This window comes from Phocoena phocoena, chromosome 17, assembly GCF_963924675.1.
Source record: "Phocoena phocoena chromosome 17, mPhoPho1.1, whole genome shotgun sequence".
Classification (NCBI taxonomy): Eukaryota; Metazoa; Chordata; class Mammalia; order Artiodactyla; family Phocoenidae; genus Phocoena; species Phocoena phocoena.
Window position 1 is genome coordinate 2,175,899 of NC_089235.1, and position 26,247 is coordinate 2,202,145.

A 26,247-nucleotide genomic window follows, 5' to 3' on the forward strand; every position below is an offset into this window, starting at 1 on the left:
TCTCATTGTTAAAAGTTATTTGTTAACCCAATGCTCTGCATTCCCCAAAATGCTTTCGAATCCTCAAACTTGTAGCATCGAATCCTATCTGAACTTTAATAAAAATTAAATTACAATTATTTTAGGCTTACAATAACTTATTTCCTCTTTAGATGTAATTTAATTGTATTAAAACATCTGAGTATCTCATAAGCATGAAGTTACACAATATAAAAGAAAATATTCAATATAGTAATCAAGAAATGCAGTTTCCTTTGTATGTGTCCTGGGTTTGCCCCCTTCTGCTCCACGCAAACTCTTTCAGAATATTCACAAACTGCCCTTCTTCACATCATTTTTTTTTTTTTTTTTTTGCGGTACGCGGGCCGCTCATTGTCGTGGTCTCTCCCGTTGCGGAGCACAGGCTCCGGACGCGCAGGCTCAGTGGCCATGGCTCACGGGCCTAGCCGCTCCACGGCATGTGGGATCCTCCCGGACCGGGGCACGAACCCGTGTCCCCTGCATCGGCGGGCGGACTCCCAACCACTGCGCCACCAGGGAAGCCCCACATCATTTTAACATAAAAATATATACCAGCTTTTCACAATTTTTCTCTCTATGAAAAGAAATACTTAAAATAATTTTTATGTAATTATTTTAAAATAAATGTTTTCACTATGAGAAATTTAAAAATACTTCAAAAGAGAAAGAAGAAATATGGGTCTCATAATCTCAACATACAGATCTTATCATGTTTAAAAAATTAATATGCATTTTGTGTATATATCGTACATTATGTAATATTTACTTGAGATTTTATTTTTCTCATAACTTTAAAAATTATAGTCAGTTGCCTTATTGTGAGCTTTTCCTATATTCTTTCAAAAATCTCATTTTCAGTGGTTCTATCAAAGTATGTAGGTGCAATCTTCTATTAATATAAATTAATTTTTCTATTTCACCCTCCCAAACATTGATTCAATAAATAGCCTTGTGTATGCTTGTTCATATGAATTTCTGATAATTTCCTTAGAAAATTGCTAACAGTAGAAATACTGAGTCAGCGATGATGTTCATGGTTATAAGTATATATATATATGGTTATATCTCACTGAACTGTCCTCAACATTTGTTATAAAAGTATCTCCCTGCAGCCACGTTAGCGTGGAAGCTGTTGCCATTTGAATTTCAGTGCCTCACACTAGAATCGATGTATTTTCTCTCCTTTTGTGTGATGATCGAGTTCCTCACCTCTGGCAGGAAACCACTTCTCTTCGCCAATAATAGCAAGTAGCCTTGATAACTCTGTTTTGCAGCTCTAAAGGAATGTATCATCTGCTCATGTATCAAGAATTTCTGTTTCTTCTCAGGGTCACTCTGGCTACATATCAACTGGTCAGCTTCTCTAGGATGAGCGAAATGGCCCTGGAGGTCATTTTAAGTCTGGGAGAGGGAATGTGATACTTGAAATTCTCTCAGAGAATGAGGTGAAGGCCGGTTAGGAGGGTTGTCATGGTAGTACTTATTCTTAGAAAGTTTAATCATTTTTTGTTTTTTTTTAAGAAGATGTTGGGGGTAGGAGTTCATTATTTATTTATTTTATTTTTGCTGTGTTGGGTCTTCGTTTCTGTGCGAGGGCTCTCTCTAGTTGTGGCAAGCGGGGGCCACTCTTCATCGTGGTGTGCGGGCCTCTTGCTATCGCGGCCTCTCTTGTTGCGGAACACAGGCTCCAGACGCACAGGCTCAGTAGTTGTGGCTCACGGGCCTAGTTGCTCTGCGGCATGTGGGATCCTCCCGGACCAGGGCTCGAACCCGTGTCTCCTGCATTAGCAGGCAGATTCTCAACCACTGCGCCACCAGGAAAGCCCAGTTTAATAGTTTTGAGCTTAAGTCGTCCGAAGCAGCATTGATGCCACTTTATTGAGCTATCGGATTCTAGTCCTGAGGGAGACCTTCCGTGTTGTGTAACCTGATCCTCTATTTCTAGCTAACGAGACTTATTTCACATCTAACTCCCTTTATTTGTAAGTTAGCCCTTTCTATTCACAAAGTGCATTATTTAAAAGTTTCCTTAAAATGACAGGAAGTCATGTTCCAGGCACTGTCTACTCAGTGACACCATGGTGTCCTCTGGAGGACACGAAGGTTTCTCTCTCTTCCATGTGGAGACTTTCATATAATCAAAGACATATTTCTTCCTCTAGGTCTTTTCTTCTATGACCTAAACATACTCGGTTTCTTTAGCTGTTTAATTTGCCACTTGCTTTCCAGAATCTTCAACATTTGTGTTGAACTTTTCGGAGCATACTTTAATTGATCCATTTCCCTATTAAACTATGATTCCAGAATAATGACAATAACCATGGTCTATTCCTAAGCTCTTAACTTATCCTATTTAATCCCACGTCACACGTAAGTGTTAAGTTCTCTGACCCCACCTTGCAGATGGGGGTGGGACCCCCGACGTCATGGAGGTAAAGGATTTTGAGCGGAATTACAGTTACTGACATGACTAAGTACTGGACCCCAGAAATGTGAATCCATCTAAATTACTCGGCATTCATTGTTTCAAATATAGCAGACCACATAGATCGCAAGAGGTCTGTTACTCCCCTTGTTGTAAGCATTATATTTAATGAATATGGTGGAGAATAAAGTCAACACTTCTGACACTTACATCAAATCATCCTCTTATATTAATCTTTCAGGCAACTACTTACTTTTTTCAAAACTGTTGCCATCATAGATTACCCCACCCTTACTCACGTAGTGAACATCTTAAGAGTGAGTGAATACTTTCACATTTAATTGTCTTAAATTCCATCGGTTTGTTTCCGTCTGACAGAAAGCACTTGTATCTGCTTCTCCACTCCAGTGTATTGGCTGATATTCCCAACTTTCCGCCACTGCATTTTGATTAGACTATTTTCTGCTTTCATCCAGATTAGCCATAAAATTGTTAAAAGTGACCAGAGTGTTCTTATGTGTTTAGATATGATTCTTATAGCTAGGATGGGGATAGGAGTACGTGTGTTATTTTTTAAACCTTCTTTTAGAAAACAGACGCCTCCTATCTTCCCTCTCCCGAGTGTCACCGTGGCAGTGGAGTCCAGACACTCCCTTTAGCCGGTACTCATTTTCAGACGGTCACCTCGTTGTTCAATGTCTCTTCTGATACCAGAATTCAAACCCAGGCTTGCCTGTGTGAGCACACACTGTTCCAGGTTATTCTTCTAGATTCAGGAACTTCCTAGAGATACATCCGAGCATTCCCACACTCACAAGAGTTCTGTGTGTCGGATTTCCTTTGCACAGCAACCTCCTTTTACTATATATACATTCTGTGTCAATTTGTCGAAGTATTTCACAAGTTCACTGAGAGTATTAGTTATGGGCCGTTATTGGCTGCGTGTCGAAGTAGGTGACAGGCAGCAATGCAAGTGAAGATTACACAACAGAAATCTAGTAAAACGTGTTCCTGGAGTGGAAGAAAGGACACAATCTCCTATGTTGTTACTTGGGTTTTATCCACTCGATCTGCCATGGAAAGAAAATGTAAATCAAAGCGTCAGTTTATTTCTTCTCATCGTTCCCGTTATTTCCCATTATTGATGTTGATGTTTTCTTATTTGTTATTTGTGATAGATTACACATTTTATTATTCTGAAGTGCCTGTCAGCCTCACATGATACTTTTTCCCCTTTTCCACTTTTCTCTGATATAAGCAGGTATTTTATATTTCGTTTCTGATATCTCATTCCTTCTGGCTGGCATGTCTGCCTTTGCCCATCTTTTTATTTACAACTTTCCTAAATCACTTTTTTACATATTTTTTGTACATATTACATAGTGTTGTTTTGCTTAGTGAACTAATATGGCAGACATCTTCTTTTAATAGATAAATTTACTTCATTTATAGTAATTAAAATAAGAGATGTGAGATTTAATTCTACAGTCATATTTTTATTGGTTTTAATAAATAAATTGTATTATTTAATACTCCCTGCATGTTCCTACTTTTAGCTGAGAAAGGTCTACCATACTATAATCCTCTAATTTACAGTCCCTCTCACTAGATATGAGCTATATAACCCCTAATTTGAAAAATAAGAGAATGCATACACATGTCTTACTTTTCCTTTTCTTCATGACCCTTCTTCAGTAAATTACTTTATATTTTTAGTATACTTATTTAGTAAGTACTTGATTTTTAGCACTAAATGACATGTGTTGATAACTGGTTATAGCAGATGATGAAATGAGCGTAATTACACTACTGGTGGTCCCCTTTCCCCGACCACTGCCAACTATTCTTATTCATTTTCATTTCATTTTTTTCATTTTCAACACTTAAATCCTCTTTTGTAACAATAACTGCCAATTCCATTTTAGTCTGGTTTTCTACAGACTGTATGGTTTCTACTACCCAGCACCACCTATGTTTGCTTTTTCTATTCATCTCATTTCTCTGGCAGGCAGAAAGTTACCTTCTTGTATTTTCTATAGGAAACTCTCTGGGGAATAATTTTTCCATTTGTTTGTACATGTTCAGAATTTTTAAACTGTGCCCTTTATCCTTGAATAGCATGTTGGTAGTGGCAGAAAGTTCACATTTTTTGTTTCTGTCAGAGCACTACTCCACTGTCTTCTTGGGTTAAATTTTTCAGTCGAGATGACTGAGGCTAAATTGATTTTTCTCTCCCCAAGAAGACTTCTTCACTGACCTGGCCAAGTGGACTGAAAGATCCTCTCGTTTTCTTTGAAGTTTAGTAGCTTATCAACTTAGGCCTCAGGATGGACTCTTCCAGTGCAATTATTCCTGGAGCACAGTGTGTCTATTTAACTGGTAGATTCAAATAATTGTACATTTTGCAAACTTTTCTTTAAATATATCTTTGTATTTTTTCCTCTTGCTTGTGCTTCTCTTATTCAGGGTCACTAATGGTGTCCATATTGAGCGCCCTTTACTTCTTCTCCATACTTGCCATTTTCTACTGAATCTTTTATGTTCTTCATCCATTTCTACTTTATTTCTCTCATTTTCTCAGTCCTGTCCTCCACTCCTAGTTGAGTTGTTGGCAGTGTCTATTTTGACAGTATGTTTCAATTCCATCTTCATTTCTGTGAAGTAATATCTTTTCCATTTCTCTTCTGAGATAAACCAGCTGTTTCTTTCTCCCTCTTGCTTTACTATCTTCCCTGTGGTCTTTAGATTTACCTACTTTTCTTGTTATACAGGGGAGATGGTTTTTTTTTTAATTTCTCTAATTCATGCAAATTTTCATCACAATTTAAATTTTGATTGCAATCAAATTACATATTCTTTATCTTGAAATGAGAGTGTCTGTTCATCATCTCCCTTATCTTTTATTAAGTTTAAAGAGATACTATGGGTGTTCCTTTAAATGAAGGGAATTTTTCCTGGTCCAGCCTGTAGCAGAGGAAACAGCTCTAGCAGACATACAGAAACTTTCCTGAAACAGTGGTAACACAACAAATCCTTACTGACCATACCCAGAGAGTTAAGGCAACATTCTGGTTAGGGAAAGAAAAACATTGCAAAATTCTGTGCGTGTGTGTGTGTGTGTGTGTGTGTGTGTGTGTGTGTGTGTGTGATACCATGTTTGCTAATATAATCCTGTGTGCCTCTTATGATGGGAAGTTATTTAACTGTGTCATCAATGCTATGCATCATCTCTGTATGCTGAGAGAATGACTGAAGGCTTAACGAATTCCCTGCTCACAGAAGCCTCGTCTCAGCCCTGGTCTGCTCTCCCCACCTTGTAAGAGCCACACCAAGCACTTCATTTTTGCCTTCAGAGCCGCGTTGATTGGCCATCACCTGTGCTCATAGGAACTGCAGCTTCCTTACTCTCTCTGCTTTTTAGCATGCTATACTGTAATGGGCACATTTCATCATCCAAAAATGCCAGGGAGCGATACTGTCTGATGGACCTCACTGCCGTGTCAAAGGAAACAACTATCTGAGCTCTTCTGATATTATTATTCCATGTGACCTCACCACCCAGTCCAGGGCCCAAGCATGGGAAGTAGCTGATTGTTTTTTCAATCGATAAATCAGTTGATTTTCTCTAATATCTGAATAACTTTGTAATTATTTTCAAGATTCAGTTTCCCTTAGGCTTGTTGTCGGTGAGAAATCAGAAATGATAAAAGCTAACTAGGAATTTGTGAAAGGTTTAGATTATTTACATAGTTTCAGATAAATAAATATATGCAAGACTGTAAATATAAGATGAGGCTTGAGATCTTAATTTATGTCTATATCTGTATCTTTGGGTGATAAAGGAAGAATATCAAAGGTTAAATCTCCTTGAAAGGGAGAGAAAGGTGGAGTTAACTTAGTTTAAGGTTTCAAGAGGACACCGGAAGACAGAAGTTGTCAGCCTTGAGCCTCCGAATCCTGGCCATTACCATGTGTGATAGTAAGGGCCGCATGGTATCTAACCAAGGGCTTGGGGTTCTGTGACCAGACTTCTTATCTCCACACTTCCTACTGGGTGAGTGTCCTTGGTGGTTGTCCTAAGCCCTGTCTTCTAGTTGCCTTATCTGTAAACCAGTTGTTTTAAAGGATGATGTGATTTAATAGGTGTAAAGAGCTCAGCTTTATGTCTGGCACATAGTAAATATACCAGCTTTGGTTATGTGCTTTATATATACAGAATATTGCAGAAACATGAGGCACCTGGGTCACGGGAAAAAGTTCTTCATTGATTCTCACAACCAGCTCTTCAGCCAAAGGAACGTCAGTGTCAGTGACCGCACCCAGACTGCGGGGGATGCGATGAGAACACCTGGTGGCAGCTACGCCCCGGAAGACAGATGGGGAAGAACGTGCTTCTCTGCTTACACAGGGCCGTGAAACTACTGCCCCCAACTGCTAGAAGGAGACAGAGACAACCTTTCCTTTTGAGGCAGGATGGAAAGAGCCCTGGGTCTCCACCTAACCTTTCAAAATGTAAATGTCACTCCAAGGGCCAGATAAACCCAGGTGTCTCTGAATTTCATGACTCAGAGTCTCCAAGCTCTGGGCCCCCTTCTCTTTGAAATGAATGTGTCCAGGGAGAGAGCCACCCAGTCTCCCTGGCACCCGGGGCCTTAGCCGGCAACTGTCTGGCCGTAACCATTCAGCCTCTCAGGGAGATAAAGCAAGTTTTATTATCCTTTCAGTTCTGATGAGAACAAGTAACTAGACAAAAGGCTCCGGCTCTAATTCTCAAGGTATATGAAAAGAAAAATGTCTCTAGTAAAAGTAAAGACAGGCATTCTAACATTCTTGACTTTTTCTGGAGACGTTTCCTTGTCTCAGGAGCTAGGGCTTTTTCACAGGAGCACTGAGAAATCCAGAGAGTTTTATTTCCTTGTAGTAAAGTGACTGGACACAGACACTTTGCAAGTTAATACATCTCCTTTAACGTCATTTTCTTCATAATCACCCATCGTGGTGCCCACTGTATTGTGAGTCTAGTTTAACTAGAGCACGCTTTGTACGGTTGCCCAAGCAGTAGTCTTTCCATATTGTGGAACAGTTTCTAACATTTTGTAGATGGCATCAAATTATAACAATGAGTGACTCTGAATCCCATAACCAAAAAGTGTACTCAAGGGGGTATTACGTGTTAAAAGGGGAAGTTAACAAAGGATACGTAAAGACAAGCCCAGTAGGTGCAAATGTTTTTGGTTTTAAATATACGTGGACAGAACAACTGCTATATTTTGCTTCCTTTATCACTTCCTTAAGGGTGACTTAATTGACCAAACTGTATAATCCTTTTCCCCTGATACGTGAAAGAAGATTTAAGTGATTAGTGCCGCAGAAAAGCACAGCAAGAATGTTCCCGTAAGAGAATCATTCATCCCATTTGGGGTTTAATGGATTGACTCTATGCTCCATAGTGCACGCACTGCAGAAGCCTGCTTTATTGCCAGAATTCCCTTCCTACCGGTTTTTATGGTATAGGCACTAGCCCAATGCTCCCGTCCACTGTGTTCTACTGGACTCGCTTCTAGTGCCTTTGAAGCCTTAGAGTATAAGCCAGATGATGTGGCTAATATGTTAAATGATTCGTCATTAAGAAATACTTCGAAACAAGCTCACTTCAAACAGAAATACTGCGCTCTTTAGCTGTGTACTTTTGCAGTATTTTTCATTACAGTATTTTTCACCTGAAGAACAAAACAGCTCAAAATGCAAAACTGTCCATTAAATTATATTTATAGTTACCTTCTAGCTGCAAAAAGTAGATGTAGGCTTGGGAAATGGGGGAATATGTTATAAAATGATAAATATCGTGTCTTATACTTTATTATCTTTTATTAGCTTAAGAGAAATATATTTGGTGTGCTCTTCCTATCATGAATAACTCAGGGCCAAATATTGTAAAACCAGTAAAATATATACAAACCCAAAGCTAAAAGTAGGAAGAAGACGGTCATATTCAAAAAGAAATCGTGGTTTTACAGCAAACGGAGGCTGATGCCATTTGTGTTCAGTTGCAGGCCCCAAATGAGGTGGGTGGCAGCTGTCCTCCCGAGCTGGGTCCCAGGTGGGAGGACTGCAAGCATCTGAGTCAGACAGGCGCTACTGAGACACCAGAGCTGGGGAAGAGAAGAGCTGTCAGTGAGAACTGGGCTAAAACATAAACACAGAGGGTGAGCTAAGGATTCTAAAGTTAAGTATGAGAAGCAAGGTCTTAGTGGAGTGAAGCAGGTAGGCGATTGTCAAAGAGGAGAGTATAAAGTCAAGTTGTCTGTGACGTGTGTGTGCTGGGGCTTTGCGTCAACGGAGGTCAAGGTAGGACAGCTTCCAAGGTAAAAAGAACCGTGTGTGGCTGGACAAATCGACAAGGGAAGGAATCATTTTATACTAATGAAGGCTAGGAAGACGTGATTTTCAAGTGAAAAGTGATCATTGTGTCAGGCATCAGAGGGACCCAGTGACATGTGAAGGAAATGCATCTTCAAAGTAAGGGCTGCACTGGGGTCCCTTTCCCCTTGCCTGATCGCTTCTCTCCAAAGCACCCTGGCAGAGCCCCAAGCTGCTAAATCTCCATGTCTTGCAAGAAGCCCCCATAGCCAGCGCTTTGCGGTGACAAATCCGAGCGCCGGCCGTGGTCCCCGTGTGAGGGGCCCGGCGCTGCCCCAGAATCGCTGGCTCAGCAGAGGTTTTCGGGGAAGCGGCTGCAAGCAGGAGAGGAGCCGGGTTTTTGCAGCTGATGTAAACGTGACAAAAGTTCACCTGTAAACTCGCGGTCAAGCAGGTTCCCTTCCCCATGGTGAGCAGTATTTCTTTCCGCTTCTGCCTGACCACTCAGGGGACATTTAGCTCATTTTGCAACTTTATTTTTTTTCCATTTAAAGCTCTCCTTGAAATTCATTTTTGTAAATTTCTCCTAAAGGAACATTAACACAGCAAACGTTTTGTAAGAGCCTCCACAAACATAAGATCACCTGCTGGGATGTTCCTCAGACGGCAGGCGCCTGACGTAGCAGTGCGGCCGGGGAGAGTGGTCTTCCCGGGGAGAAGTGCCCGAGGGCCTGGCTGTTGCCCTGCGGGAGGGCAGGCCGGCCTGGCTCCCAGGGCGATGGTGGCCTTGAGGCCACATAATGTCAAGGCTGTGACGGGACATAGTCTGGTACGTTTCTTAAGCAAAATGGCCTCAGGTGCTGGGAGGGTGTCGCTGACCAGGTGAACAAGGGGCGGAGGAGACAGGAGGCACCCATAGTAGAATGCGGGGAGCCCAGTCCAGGCTCCACCCCAGAAGGTGCTGAGGGAAAACTCCAGTGAGGTGCGCCGTGGTTGCCATGGCCACACAGCATCATCAGTGCAGACTCGCTTGTGTCACAGTCTCTTGGAAACAAGATCAGAAGCAGACGTGGTTCTTAGGTGCCCTGGATGCTGCAGTCTGCAGTAAAGGCCTGTGGATCGTAGAGGTGGTTGTGATTTGGGAGACACGCATCTCTGCTCCTTTGATTCAGGGATTTTTTAAAAATAAATTTATCTATTTTATTTATTTATATTTGGCTGCATTGGGTCTTCGTTGCTGCGCGCGTGCTTTCTCTAGTTGCGGCGAGCGAGGGCTACTCTTCGTTACGGTGCACAGGCTTCTCATTGCGGTGGCTTCTTTTGTTGTGGAGCACGGGCTCTAGGAGCGTGGGTTTCAGTAGTTGCAGCACGCGGGCTCAGTAGTTGTGGCTCGTGGGCTCTAGAGCGCAGGCTCAGTAGTTGTAGCTCACGAGCTCAGTTGCTCCGTGGCATGTGGGGTCTTCCCGGACCGGGGCTCGAACCCGTGTCCCCTGCATTGGCAGGCGGATTCTTAACCACTGTGCCATCAGGGAAGCCCTGATTCAGGGATTTGAGATGAATTCTGAAGGTCTGCAGGGGGAGGAGTACCGCAAGGATTCTTATTCTCTAGCCTCTGTATCCATCTTTGATCACTGTGACCTCGGGAAACATCTGTTACTCCACCTGCTCTTAGTTGTAACATTTAAACTTCTGCTAATCAGCTGTGTACACCCACGTACACACACTCAAGGGGTCGAAAACTGGTCTCTACCCCTTGAGCACAGAAATGCAACTGATTGTTATGCTGACTCGTATGCAGTGTTACATTCACTTAATTCTGTGTTCCTCTCTTCAGCTCTATGTAAACTTCCACACGTCTTGATACTGAGCTGAAGTGTCAGCTATTCTATTTTTATCTCAGGTATGTGTCTTATTATTTTGTAATTTCCAGTTATCTGATACAATTTTGAACTAGTCATCTAAATTTTGAGGATACTGAGTATAGAAGTTTTTAACTCTGAACCTGGTACACCCAGAATCTGAACCTTCTATGCATGTGTGCTTCCCCTGTTGTCTTTTCTCTCCTGGTTTTCTGAATTCTATTTAATTTTGCCTCCTTGTATGGTTTCTCAGTATTGCATAAAGAGTAGACGTTGCATGTAAAAATCATATATGTGACTTGAGGCTCCAGAGGATATCTTCCTTCAGAGAGTGTTACTTTTATTTCTGGCAAAATAAAATCAGAAGTACGATTTAACCCCAATCAGGATTGAGTGCTTGTGAACTAGGCTCCCGTCCTTATGAGGCCTGGCCTGTTACTCATTTATGTTTACTCTTATGTTGTACCCTGCGGAGTTTTTTCTTGGAAGGAACTGAAATCCAACACGTGTGACTTGAACCTTGAATCTACTGAGACCCAGCATTTCAGCCCCCAGGAGCCAGCTCACAAGGCACGGACCCTGAAGCTGGGAAGTGACCCCAAAAGGGTCCTCACCCATCTGAGCTTTCCTTCCACTAGGATCTGGGCTGCTTACATCTTTGTGCCTTGATAACACTGACATATCTTCTAAAATGGTTTTATCCTCATTTTAGGTTTTTTGCATCTTTTATTCCAGCTGTTCCTGGGAGTGGGATGGGTCTTCAACAAGCTTGTCCACCACTGTTGTGTTTGGAAATACCGTGTTCACCAAGAACCCTGCATTTCTTTTTCTCTTTCAAGTACAGTTGACCTTGAACAACATGGGATTAGGGGTGCCAACCCCCTCTCCGTGGAAAATCTGCATATGGCTCTACAGTCGGCCCTCTGTAGCCAAGTTGCCTCCATATACGTGGATCCACAAGTGCGGATTCAAGCAACCAGAATCGTGTAGTTTTGTAATATTTACCGTTGAAAAAAATCCACATGTAAGTGGACCTTCACAGTTCAATGCATGTTGTTCAAGGGTCAGCAGTACTAGAAGTCTTTTCAACAAATGGTGCTGGAACAACTGGACATCCACGTGCAAAAAAAGTGGACCTAGACACAGACCTTACATCCTTCACAAAAATTAACTCATAATGGATCACAGACCCAAATGTAAAATGCAAAACCGGAAAACCTCTAGAAGACAACATAGGAGAAAATCAAGATGACCTTGGATATGGTGATGACATTTTAGAGGCAGCACCAAAGGCAGGATCTGTGAAATAAATCATTGCTAAACTGAACTTCATAAAAAGAAAAACCTTTGCTCTGCAAAAGACACTATCAATAGGATGAGAAGACATGCCACAGTTTGGGAGAAAATATTTGCAGAACATGTATCTGATATAGGACTGCTATCCAAAATATACAAAGAACTTTTGAAATTCAACAATAAGAAAACAAACAATTTACCTTAAAAGTGGGCCAAAGACTTTAATAGATACCTTACCAAAGAAGATATACAGATGGCAAGTAAACATGAAAATATGGCCCCCATCAGATGTCATCAGGAAAATGCAAACTAAAACAACGAGATACCACTACACACCCATTACAATGGCCAAATCCAGAGCACCGACAGCACCGAATGCTGGTGAGGATGTGAAGCCACAGGAACTCTAATCCACTGCTGGTGGGAATGCAAATGGTGCAGCCACTTCGGAAGACAGTTTGGTTGTGTCTTACAAAACTAAGTATACTTTTACCGTACATTTCAGCAATCACACTTCTTGGTATTTACCTAAATTAGTTGAAAACCTATGTCCACACAAAAAGCTGTACATTGCTGTATACAGCACTTTTATCATGATGGCCCAAACTTGAAAGCAACCAAGTTGGTCTTCTGTGGGTGAAAGGGTAAGTAACCTGTGCTACCTCCAGACAGCGGGCTGCTATTCAGTGATAAACTGCAATTAGCCGTCCAGCCATGAAAGACATGGATGAAACTTAGGTGTGTATCACCAAGTGAAGGAAGTCAATCTGAAAAAGCTACATACTGTTTGATTCTAACTATATGCCATTCTGGAAAAAGCAAAATTATGGAGAGGGTAGAAAGATCATCGGTTTCTAGGGGTTGAGTAGGGAAGGATGAATAGTCTGAGCACAAGAGCTTTAGGGCAGTGAAATGATTCTGTACGACACCATAGTGGTAGATACATGTCCCTACACATTGTTAAAACCTACAGACTCTACAACACCAAGAGCAAACCTTAATGTAAACCGTGGACTTCGGACGATAACGTGGGTCTACGTAGGATCAGCAGTTGTAACAAATGTGCCGTCCAATAGTGGGCGGAGGCACAGAGGCTGTAGGCATCAGGGCAGGAGGTCTGCAGGAAGTCTCTGTCCTGTCCACTCAATAATGCTGTGAACCTAAAACTGCTCTAAAAATTAAAGTCGATTTCAAACGAGAAAAAATAATGTACAATAAAACGATCAAATTTAAAGAATAAAAGTTTGCTGTACAGCACAGGCTTTGTGTACTGGGTGTGTTTTCACAAGTAGCTTAAAAAAGTTTATGCAAATCAAAACGTGCAGTGAGATATCACCTCGCACTTGTCATAATGGCTAGAATCAAAAGATAAGAGGTAAGTATTGATGAGGGTGTGGAGAAGAGGGAGCCCTCCTACACTGTTGGTGGGAATGTAAACGGGTGCAGCCACTCTGGTAGACAGTATGGAGGTTCCTCAAAAAAACTAAAAATAGAGCTACCATGTGATCCAGCAATGCCACATCTGGGTATATTTTCAAAGGAAATGAAAACAGGATCTTGAAGAGATCTCTTCCCGCCCATATCATTGTGGTGTTATTTACAATAGCCGAGGTATTGAAACAAACTGTTAATAGATGAATGGATAAAGGAGATGTGAGTTTATATATATATATATATACACACACACACACACACATATACATATGTACACACATATATATGGAATATTATTTAGCCATGAAAATGAAGGAAATCCTGCCATGGATGAAGCTTGAGGGCATTATTGCTAAAAGAGAAAGATAAATAATGCACCGTATCACTTATATGTGGAATAAAAAAAAATAAAGTCAAGCTCCTAGAAATATAGGGTAGAAAATGATTTCCAGCAGCTGGGGGGGTGAAGGAAATGGGGAGAGATTGGTATGAGGGTGCAAACTTTCATGTGTATATACATACATATATAAGTAAATATGGGAGTTGATGGATATGTTGATTAACTAGATGGGAAGCATTCTTTGACAATACATGTGTATATTAAATCACTTTAACAGTTTACCTTTTTTTATATCCCTTCCTAGCAGGGGTACAGGGCTTTGGGGAACATAGAGGAAGGAATGGGTAAGGGTATGTTTGTTCAATTTGTATTCTGATGACTCTGTGAATGCTCATTCTTAGGCCTTCCCTGCTACCCCCATTACTTTACAGCTCTTGTGACTGGGTGTGCCTGATCTCGTGTTCATTACTGAACAAGTGGCATCAGTGTTGACTAAGAACTCTACAGGCTTCCCCCCATGTCCATCAGCCAGGGCTCCTTGAGGGTCAGTCAGAGCGCCCGCTTAGGAGCCCCTGGGCTCCATAATTCAACACCTGTTCAAACCATGTGCCTTGGAGGGTAGTGGCCAGGATCTGCCGTTTCCGTCCCCCTGCGGGGTCTGTGAGGGATTCTCCCTTCCAGTGCCCCTTTTGTTTGGGGGTAGACCGTTAGGGTGCATTCTGCAGAATTGGAAGTTTTCTGGGTGTCATCCGCAACCCGAAAACATTTAACCTTCCTGCGTAGTACACCCTGGCCCCAACACCGGCTGCGAGGTGGAGAAAGTTGGCCCGTCAATGGGTCTCTAAATTATAACACCATTATTTTATTACCCAGATTCTATTTTTATTCCCTGGGAATTGTTAATGGGCTTTGCTGGTGACACTTTGCAGTTTGAATTTTTAAAATATTACTTATCTTGGTTACGGAGTGTTTTTGGTGCATTCAAGTAGAATGTCTCATTTGCCTTGCCCTGGTTCTTATTTTACATTTTTATTTGACAACTTATACCTCAATAAAGCTGAAAAAATAGGCAAGTCTTCGAAATATTTATCTGAAAAGTGTGTGATACATGGTTGGCAGTTCGCTTGTCATTTCATAGGTATAGGAAACGATTTTCTTTTAATTCTACTTGTTTCTAAAATATTCTGTTTGAAATATCCTTATGCCTAGATTGCTCATTTGTTTCCTTTTTTAAAATAAGATTAAGCGATACAGTTTTTCTTTAGAGTTATTATTTGCTGTGACAAGTGTAGGATGAATTTTCTGAAAATGCATTACGTCTCCTCAACCATATAATCATTTCACAGGAGTCAAGGTAATGATGAGAAAAGCAAGTGCCTTCTGGTCTTTCTGCAGAACTGAGAACACCCCTCTTCCTTGGCATAGAAAGTGATTAGGTCGACCTTTGGCCTGGAGAGCAAGCATGAAGAAATATCCCCTGCAGATCCGATAATCCCATTTTTATTAGTTACATCCTCAGCTCCTTCCTCCAAGCTACACTCAGTTCAAACTAATAAAATTGTATTTAATGATAATTCCTGAAGCGTATCAATATATCATCCTTAATATTTCAGCTTCCAGCAAATTATAGATGTGGGAAGAGACAGCAAACTCAAATTTCAGTCTTAGGAAGCTCAGATATTTCCTTCTCATGATTATGTACACCACTTTAATCTCTTTTTTCCTCTTGCCAATGCAGAGAAGTCATAAACACAGAGAAACTGTAAGTTTTATCAAATTGAATTAAAATGAAAGACTGACTTAATTGAGAAATAATATAATGATTAAGTTGATATAATTCATAACTAAAATTTTATATCATTGCAATGGCCCCAGAATGACAGGGCGATTTAACCCTGTCGTTCGTTGGAAGACTTTCTTCCTATAAAACTCACAAAACTCTATTATTTTTAATATGAGTTTGTTATAAAACCATTATTAATAATACACAGTGTGTGCTATTTTTAAAATGGGATTTTATAAACTATAATACATGTATAGAAATTTCATAAAACATAGATGCACAGCTTGATTATTCAAAAGCCAAACCCCTGTGTAACCACAATCTGGGTCAAGAAAAGTGGCTTGCTCCAGCTTAGATTCTGTCTCCCCCTCTGTATTCTCCCCCATGCACAACTGGCTTGCAGGCTTCTAGAGTAACTACTATTCTGACCGTTGGTCATCTTTGCTGAAGTACTTTTTATTCCAACCAAGAATGCATTCCAAAACACGACTATAGTTTGTCTTAATCAAATTTTATATATATATATATATATATATATATATATATATATATATATGATTATATATCTCCTTTTATTCAGCTGTGTTCTGTGAGGTTCACTTCCGTTGTTCCATGTAACTATAACGTACTCATTTTCCTTGCTGTATACTGTTCCTTTATGCTATCACAATTTGTTACTACATTCATCTACAGAATGTATCGTAGGGTGCATGGCTTATTTTAAGCCATTTGTACATGGCTGGGACTAAGAATAATGTTACAAGGAACATCCTTGCCATGTGCCCTGGGGCACAGGTATACACACTGGGTTGAGTTTATATTAGAAGTGAAGGATCAAAGCCTCACCAGCTGTCAGAAATGCATAATGGTTTAAAACTGTGATGGTTTCAGGTCTTCCATTTAAGCATCTAATTCATTTTGAACTGATTTTTTTATACTGTGTAAGATAAAAGTCCAATTTCATTCTTCTGCAGGTGGATATTAAGTTTTCCCAACACCATTTACTGAAGAGACTATCCATCCCCCATTGTGTGTTCTTGGCACCTTTGTCAAAGATTTGTGGACCATATATGTATGCATGGGTTTATTTCTGTATTTTCTACTCTTTCCATTGGTCTACATCTGCTTTTAGGCCAGTATCTTACTCCTTTGATGATTGCTATTCTGTAATACATTTTAAAGTCAGCACATGAAATACCTCCAGGTTGTTCTTCTTACTCAGTATTGATCTCAGGGTCTTTTGTGGTACCCTGTGAATTTTAGGATGACCTTCCTACTTCTGTAAAGAAAACCCTATGGATTTTGATAGGGATTGTATTGCATTGGTAGGTCACTTTGGATATTATGGATATCTTAAAATACTAATTCTTCCAGTTCATGAACACAGATGTCTTTCTATTTATCTGTATCTTTAGTTCCCTTCGTTAATGCTTTATAATTTTCAGTGTACAAGTCTTTCACCTCTTTGGTTAAGTTTATTCCTAAGTGTTTTATCCCCTTGTTATTGTGAATGAGATTGTTTTCTTAATTTCCTTCAAAGACTTGTGAATGAACTCCTTCAAATAAAGTTAAAAATAGCTAAAGGGAACAGAATTAAGGACCAACGTGCAAACCTAGATAGTAATGGAATAACTAAATTTAAAAAGAAATGAGGGCTTCCCTGGTGGCGCAGTGGTTGGGAGTCCACCTGCCGATGCAGGGGACACGGGTTCGTGCCCTGGTCCGGGAGGATCCCTCGTGCCACGGAGCGGCTGGGCCCGTGAGCCATGGCCGCTGAGCCTGCGCGTCCAGAGCCTGTGCTCCGCAACGGGAGAGGCCACAACAGAGAGAGGCCCACATGCCGCAAAAAAATAAAAAAACAAAACAAACAAGGGGTTAATAACCTCATCCATTTAGAAAAAAGAAAAAGAAATGAAAGCAAGGAAAAACTTTGAATCACATTTTAAAGCAGGTAAAATGTTTCCAAAGTTTAAAAATAGCATTTCTATGTTTTTTTCCATTTCATTACCTAGTGTGTTCCATATATTTGTCATAAAAGATCTTAGCAAATGTTTTGAATAATCTGCTCAGTATTGTGTTTCTTTGAGGATTAAATCTGCTTTTGAAGGAAAAAGAAAAAAAGCAACTGTTTCTCTACAATACGATAGCAAGATAGACCATGTCTACTGGGTCTAGTGTTAATAGTCATTAATGCCCACAAAGCTGTCTTTATGTTGCAAACAGGGACCAGTACAACATGTTTATTTAACATTTTTGCTTCTTCCTATCTAACTGCTATGTTTATTATCCAGATTATACAGCTGTCCCTTGGTACCTGCAGAGGACTGTTTCCAAAACCAAAACCGGCAGATGCTCAAGTGCCACAAACCCCTCTCCCGTATCCGCAGGTTCCGATTTGCAAATTCAAACGACCGCGGATTGTGTACTGTGTTTACAATCTGCAGTTGGTTGAATCCGTCAGTGCGGAACGCTTAAATACTCAGGGCCGAATGTAATATATTAATTGTCACCGTAAAATAAGACATTCACACTTTCTAAAGCAAAAGAATCTCAACCTAATTGCTGCACAGCACAATAGATATGTACAGTCTGCTTCCGAATAATTTTATATGTGATTCTGAACTAACGGTAACACAACATTTAACTGCATTAACCTCCCTGTAATATTTCTCAGGTTGAGGACGACTTACGTGTAAATAGGAAGGTGTTTTGTTGGGGGTTTTTTTCCCCATGGAAAGCAAACACAAAGTTAGACTAGTGCTATACTACAAGTCAAAATATTTCTCTTCTCTGAATATATTTGTCAGTTGAAACAAGGCAGTGCCCAGTTGCTGTGACTTTCACACTTAATCCATCAGTATAAATATAGATACATAACATTATCCTAAATTTGGGTTCGCCCTATTAATTCATGAAAAAAATAATTTTGCTGCATATGAAATTCTAGGCTGGTTGTTGTTCTCATTTTATACATTGAAGTTTATGTTCCATGATATTCTGGCTTTCATTCTTTCTCTTGAGAAATCATTTATCAACGTAATTGTCGGTTCCGTGAAGGTAACGTTTGTTTCTTGATAAACATTGATGGAAACGTAAAATCTTATGAGTGGTTCACACTCATTTATTGAAGGTAAATCTGGTTAATATAATTTTTACATCAATTAAACTGATAATTTTATGAGAAAATTAAAATACCACAAAAGATACCAAAAAAACACATAAGCCACCTGAAATGAGGCTTTTTTGACCGGTAGTCATGTTCCGTTTCCTTGCAGATTGTCTACATGGGCTGGTGTGAAACACGGGAACAAGGTCCCCTGCAGGACAGCGCGTACTCGCCGGCGTTCCTAGCCCTGAGGGGATCGTGCCTTTATAAGTTTCTGGCACCTCCAGTAAGTGTTTCTGTTCAACATTCCTTATTTTTCCCATATTATCACAACAGAGTGACATCAGCTTAACAATAACAAATGATATATTACCAATATATTTCGAAAATAAGATACAGAAAAAGATAGAAAACAGTCCAAATGCTTCTGAGAATTTCTTGCTAAAGATATAAGTTCTGGCATTAAACACTGGCTTTATAATCCTTGAAAAACCTAGAAGACATTTCTGTGTCGACATTTATGACAGGCTGAATATGTTTATCTATATGGCACAGGTCTGTCTAAATCAAATCAATGGTGTTTGTGATAATCTGTTACATCCCATATCTCGTCATCAGGCTTCGTGTTAAATATGTATGGCGATCTACTGCACCTAAGGCCTTGCTTTTGGAAACGTGTACTTTACACAACAGTAGATTCTCAATGAATATTTATTGACTATAAATATTAAAGCCAGACCACTCACTTGCAGGTCTAATACTACATAGGGTCTTGGCGGGATCAGGTTAGACTTGCTGTAATTTCGAATATCTGTGTCTACACAAAGTTCAAATCACCTGGAAGACAGGGGAAAAAAACATAAATATTTATACCTTTTACATTATTCCTACTCTGAATAATTTCTTATGACTGGACAGACTAATACATGTTTCAGACACAAACAAGTGAAACAGCTTCACTGTGGTGTCTGGTGTTTCACGACGTTCAGAACACGGTGTGACTCCCTGATGTAAACTATATCTTTCTTAAAGATCAAAGCCAGCGTGGATCTGGTATCTAGTGTTCTTTGCATGTAACAGGTGGTAAATGGAGAAAAAACTATGAAATGTGTGAAATATGAACACTTAGTACTTTCCATTTACAGTTACCCAAAATATTGGCTATATTCCCCATATGAAAAAATGAATCCCACCCCCAAAAAACAACACTTAGTATTTATGTAGAGAGAATGCACACACTACTTAAAACACATCAAGACACTGAGCAAAGGTAAATTGTTGCTTATAATATAAAACATCTGCTGAAAGAGGGAGAGAAATGGTGTGAAACTTAGGAGAAAGGATACAAACATTGTTGAAGGTCAAGGACGTCTAGGAGGAGAACCTCACAACTTAGAGATGGCCTAGAGCACGTGTGAAGCTCCATGTGTCCACCATAGTGTATAATAAAGAGAAAAGCAGGGGCCATCTTTCTAAAACAAATGATGTATTAGTTTCTCATCTTTTCAAGGTGACCACGTGGGACTGGACCCGAGCAGAGAAAACGTTTTCAGTTTATGAGATTATGTGCAAGGTTCTCAAGGTAGGACCAGCAAGCACTGATGATCATAATGGCTTTTCCTCGGCCAGGAGGGGTTCTGGGCTAATAGGTAGTTCATGAAAACAAGTGATGCATGGATATGAAGGAAAATACAAGGTAAAGACAAAGAAAAGAAAAACACGTATGAGAAAAGGTAGAGTGAAGAGAAATGCTCGGCTTCGATAATTCTGAAGCAGATTCCGAGGTTCCTCCATGTGGGAGGGGGCAGTGGAAACAGAAGGAAGCTTGTCAGGGGTCCTTTGAGGATGAAGTAGAAAGTCAACTGGAAATAGTCTGAGTTTAAACCACAATTACTACCATAGTCCCATTTGCTGTGTAAAGTACAGGAGAGAAAGATTTGGATAAGACTTGGAATTAGAAAATACAGAAAATATAAAGGTATATGCAAAGAAAGGTATGTTTAAAATATGTTTAAATCCCATGGTTAGGTTGTCTCTCTGGGTGTGGAAATGAATATATAATTGTCATAAATCAATTAAATTTCTGTGCTGTACACGGGATTGTTGCAATGGAAAGTCATTGAGAATTCTGTAAAATTCCAAACAGTTTTTGTGGCCATTTTTAAGAATCAAAATGGGAATGATTTATAAAACCTAAATAATAATCTCGTCCCTTTCCAATCTGGGGTCTGTAGGGTTGGAAGTACTACAGATTAATATTAAATCCGAGTTAAGGTTGACCTTGTTTGTGTAACCAAGGAGAACTAAGTTCCTTGTGTTTTACGTCAGTTACTTCTCTTCCAGTTAAAGAATCAGCGGAGTAGAAAACGCTGGAACATTTACAGCATAATGAATAGAATCAAAAGTGTCTGAAGGCAGGGAGACAAAGAAAATATGATTACCTCCAAAGTGTTCATAATTTTTTCTTCCGTCCAGAAGAATCCTAGATTAAAGCTGACATTCACAAGAGCACAAGAGCTAAATAAAAACAGGTCATCGCTTGCACCTCGTTGTGGATGGTTTTGGTTCTATCGTGGGACTATCGGTGGTGGAAAAACTCTAATACCCTTGAGTTTATTGTCAGCAAAGCAGTTCTGGCAACTCCTAAAAGATGTGCCAGTATCTGAAGAAAAGGAGATCGTACCCAGCTCCAAAGTAACTACCAAAATAGCTAATTAGATAGCTTTCTAATGGAATTTTATTTTTTTACCAAAAAAAGAACTAGTGAAATTAAAAAGAAAGAATGAAAGAGATAAAGGAAGGAAGGAGGGAAGGAAGGAAGGAAAGAAGGGAGGGAGAGAAAGAAAAGATAAAGAAACCCAGAACTTACCCTAACAGTTTATTTCTCCACACCCTATCCATACATTAACTTTTTCATAATACTAATCCAGCCTGCATTTCTATATTGTTGTTTAATCTTAAATTATTTCCAAGTAGCTACCTGGTCTTTATTTTGAACTTTCAAAAAGAATGCAGTCTATAAGGACAAGTTTAAAGGAGAGACTAAGAATTATGCCCGGCTCCATATAAACACTCATTATTTTATTTCTCTTTTTAAAAATTATTTGTGCAAAGTTAGAATTTGGTTTGAATCTGCTTTTTCATATAATATGACTTGAGATTTTTATGTCAGTTAATATTCTTCAAAGAAATATGACTTATTGTTTTATCTTATCTATCTGATCATTTAGCCATACTTTTTGGCCAGTACCTGAGTTTTGCCATTTAGATACCTCCGCATTTGTTCTGTCACACATATCACAACTGTCATTCTTTGATTTATTTAACAGATAATTGTTGAGTGTTGCTACTTACCAGGTTATCGGCTAAGCACTGAATAGCTGGAGACAAACGCAGAATAACAGTTTTTCTTAGAAGGTTTATTGATTGTTTTACATTTTATACCTCATTTTTAAATGATTCCAGTTCTTGGTTTTTTAATGTATTGCTTTAAAATGTGTAATCACTTCCTAAAATCCAAGCTTCTTAAAATATGTTTTAATTTGTTTCCTCCAATAATAGAACTAAATGTCCCTGATTCTTTTAGTCTCTTCACCGACTGCAAACTCAAGGAGCCCTGCTGCTCTCGGTGAGGACCTAGGCTCCCCTGACTGAGCTCGGGCTGTTGGAGCCCCAGCGGCAGATCAAAGCCAAGAGTGACTTTGTCCGGAACACCCAGCCCCCTGTTCACAGCCTGCTTCCTTTCTTAATGAAAGACAATGATCATCATTGATAAAAATGTGATTTTATCTTTTATTTTTGTTATCTTAATAACATGTTCCTGGATTTATTAATATGCTAGCACGTACCCACTCTTCTGTTAGGGCTCCACAAATGCACAGCTGTTACATAAAGTACTTATTTCTGTTTTTCCGAAACAGCTTTCAAGTCCCAGAGTGCTAATTACTTATATCTCATTTTTAAAGATTTGTTTTATTGACCTATTTATACTCTTGAAAGCTCAAAGGCATCATTTCTTTTCATTTTGGAAGTTCTCACCATTTCCCTTTGTCCTTATATAGTGACACACACATCCATGTCATTCTTACATTATTATTTTTTCCTTAAGTTATACCATTTGCATTACATTTTCTATGTCAGGTGTGAACAAAACACTGATGTGTCAAATGTTTTAAATAATTGTACATGATTTCTGTGACTGATCTGATGATTCCTCAAATGTTTGTTTGTCCTTTTAGTTATAAAAAGTACAGCCTTACAGTGTTTTCATGAAGCTTCCAAAGCAATTCAAGGTCCTTTTTTCAAACAAACAAATATCTCTTAGGAAAAGGATGTGTTAATAAAAGGATTCAGTAGCTTCTTCTCATGAAGGACTTAATGCACAAAAGATATTTAATCTTGCTTTCCAAATAAACCAAAAACCTCTCTCTGTCTTTCTCGATATCTAATTGTATAGGGGGTGTTCCTTACCCATGTAAGTGGGTCTAAGAGCAAGATATTTATGGGGCTTCCCTGGTGGCGCAGTGGTTGAGAGTCTGCCTGCCGATGCAGGGGACACGGGTTCGTGCCCCGGTCTGGGAGGGTCCCACGTGCCGCGGAGTGGCTGGGCCCGTGAGCCGTGGCCGCTGGGCCTGCGCGTCCGGAGTCTGTGCTCCGCAACGGGAGAGGCCAGAACAGTGAGAAGCCCGCGTACCGCAAAAAAAAAAAAAAGATATTTATGGATTATTACAACTTCATGTTGCAGAATTTCCTTCCCCTTCATTCTGAGTTAGAAGCACAGCCTGACTATCATTCTGAAAATAAGCACTGGGGAGCAATGCTTTTTAAAATCTCAATATTTTAGACTTCCCTGGTGGCGCAGTGGTTGGGAGTCCGCCTGCCGATGCAGGGGACACGGGTTCGTGCCCCAGTCCAGGAAGATCCCACATGCCGCGAAGCGGCTGGGCCCGTGAGCCATGGCCGCTGAGCCTGCGTGTCCAGAGCCTGTGCTCCACAACAGGAGAGGCCACAGCGGTGAGAGGCCCACATACCGCCAAAAAAACCCCACAATATTTTAATATACTCCACTAATTTTAATAAAATATGACAGTATAACTGTGTTAGGAAAACCTTCCTAGAATATTCTAAATAAAAAGTTATATAACATATAAAATATGAATAAATTGAATATTTTTGAAGCATTTAAAATAAGTGACAACTTATCTCTATATGAATTGTCTGGTTAGTAAAATTTTGCATGGGCAGTTAGTAGAACATAGACTTTGTGTAGGAGAAACCTAGAAAATTAGTTTTGTTGCCCAAATCAATTTGGTGCCAATCTCAAGGATTCATCCCTTAAGAAGAGGAGTACTTGTAATCCTCTACTCAGTTTAAATTCCTTCCTTCAGGTCTATTTTAAGATTTTCCATAATCTTTTCAGACTTAATATCTTTGGATTTCTGTTTACAGAAAGTTTCTGCCTTGCAAATTTCCAATTGTATGAAATCTTAAAACTGTTTGACCTTCCAAAAGCTTATGTTACTGTTTTTAAAAGTGAAAATACAGTTTTAATACAGAAGATACGGTACACGTATCAATGGTATATTACTCAGCCATACAAAGGAACGAAATTAGGTCATTTGTAGAGACGTGGATGGACCTAGAGACTGTGATACAGAGTGAAGTAAGTCAGAAAGAGAAAAACACATATCATATATTAACTCATATATGTGAAACCTAGAAAAATGGTACAGATAAACTGGTTTGCAGGGCAGAAATAGAGACACAGATGTAGAGAACAAGCGTATGGACACCAAGGGGGGAAAGTGGTTGGGGGGTGGTGGTGGAATGAACTGGGAGACTGGGATTGACATGTGTACACTGATGTGTATAAAGTGGATGACTAATAAGAGCCTGCTGTATAAAAAAACAAATAAAATTAAAAAAAAACTGAAGGAAACCAGATGTCAGACCCTTGAAGAAAAGTGTTGAAATCTTCAAACTGGTCTAGAATACCTTAATTAATTAATTAATTATTTATTTTATTTTACTTTTTGGCTGCATTGGGTCTTTGTTGCAGTGAGCGGCTTCTCATTGCGGTGGCCTCTCGTTGCAGAGCATGGGCTCCAGGCTCACAGGCTTCAGTAGTTGTGGCGAGCAGGCTCAGTAGTTGTGGCTTGCAGGCTCGGTAGTTGTGGCACACGGACTTAGTTGCTCCGCGGCATGTGAGATCTTCCCGGACCAGGGCTCAAACCCGTGTCCCTGGCATTGGCAGGCAGATTCTTAACGACCATGCCACCAGTGAAGTCCGTTTTTTTTTTTAATGATGCAGTGGCATAGAGAGTTTGCAGTACCAGTTTTCAATCACATCACTTCGTTTTCATTAATAATAACTATACTTCTACTGTTACACATTACTTTATCAAGAAAAATACTGTTCTTGTTATTTTGCTAGTTGTTTCTTTAGAATGCCGTCAGTTTCTGTGGTTGATAGTGTTTCTTACAGAAGCTCAGCAGGACACACTGTGCACTGCCCACCTCGTCTTACTCATCCTTTGCATATTTTAAAGAGTTGAATAGATCAGGCCCATTGCTCACCATCCCAAAAAGTGAAGATTAGAGGAACTCTAGGTGACAACTACTCGAGTGCTGTGTAGAAGTTGCACATAAGGATCCTACTTCCTGGAACCTTGCTGCTCCGTCCTGCCAGCCTGTCATGGTTGCACTGAGTGTGTCAAGACACACTGTTAGAGATGGACTTTGGAGCGGGTTAGGTTTTCTCGTTGTTTAATACATGCACGAACCTGATTGATTAAATTTAACTTATGTGATTAGATTTCATTATTTGCTTTTTCCGCTTTTCGTTTGGAGCTTTAAAATTGTTATATGTCATCTGTAAGGAAAAGAGTCTCTCTGGCTCTGAAATATCCAAAATATTTTCAATTAACACATTTTTCTAAATAACAAAATTAGAACAGTTGAATTTTACATTTGGGATTACATCTATCAATCGGTTGGATCTTGTCAAAATCAACTGTGTTCCTAATTTTAAAAAAAACTATTTATTGAGAAAAATCTTCATCGAGTTTCAATTTGTCGTGGCCAACAAAATAGCATTGAGAGGAAAATAATGCACTCCTGTGAGATGTTTTCTTTTCCGAGGATATACGTAGCTATAGTTACAGAGGTGTGTGTGTGTGTGTGTGTGTGTGTGTGTAGTTTTGTGATTTGGAAATATTCGTTATGATGTTTTGGAAGTAATAGCTAGCCTTTTGATATATTTTTGCTTTATCAAAACATGGAATAAAGTTCAGTTTTGCTTTAGAGTTACTGTAGTTATTCTCTTCCTGTATCATTGTTCGTTTGGAAGAGCAAATGTACTTAATAGGAACTAAGACAATTCTTAGCAATAGATTTATGGTTACTCTTATCCCATTAGATAATTTTACTACTTTCATCTTTGTTTCCCTACAGTGTGTTTGTACTTCAGCCATCCGTCACGTACCGCATGTTTCTGTTCAGTTTCTAAACACCATACTAACGTGATTACCAGGTTAGCTGGTTGAGGGAAGGAGCAGGCGTGTGTACAGCAAGAATCAGCAGCAGGTTGGCTGGGCTTGACTTCTAGTCCCAATAATTCTCAGC

The 26,247-nt window shown here is 39.7% G+C and overlaps 1 protein-coding gene across 2 annotated transcripts in view; it reads left to right on the forward strand.

Moving 5' to 3' along the window:
* Positions 1 to 26,247, forward strand: part of SNTG1 (syntrophin gamma 1) — a 188,496-nt gene that overhangs the window by 115,756 nt on the left and 46,493 nt on the right. For both annotated transcript variants that reach the window (XM_065895511.1, XM_065895512.1), the window contains exons 12-13: positions 18,794 to 18,910; positions 20,135 to 20,206. In XM_065895511.1, coding sequence (XP_065751583.1) covers positions 18,794 to 18,910; positions 20,135 to 20,206 — 189 coding nt within the window. The remainder of the gene's footprint in view (positions 1 to 18,793; positions 18,911 to 20,134; positions 20,207 to 26,247) is intronic.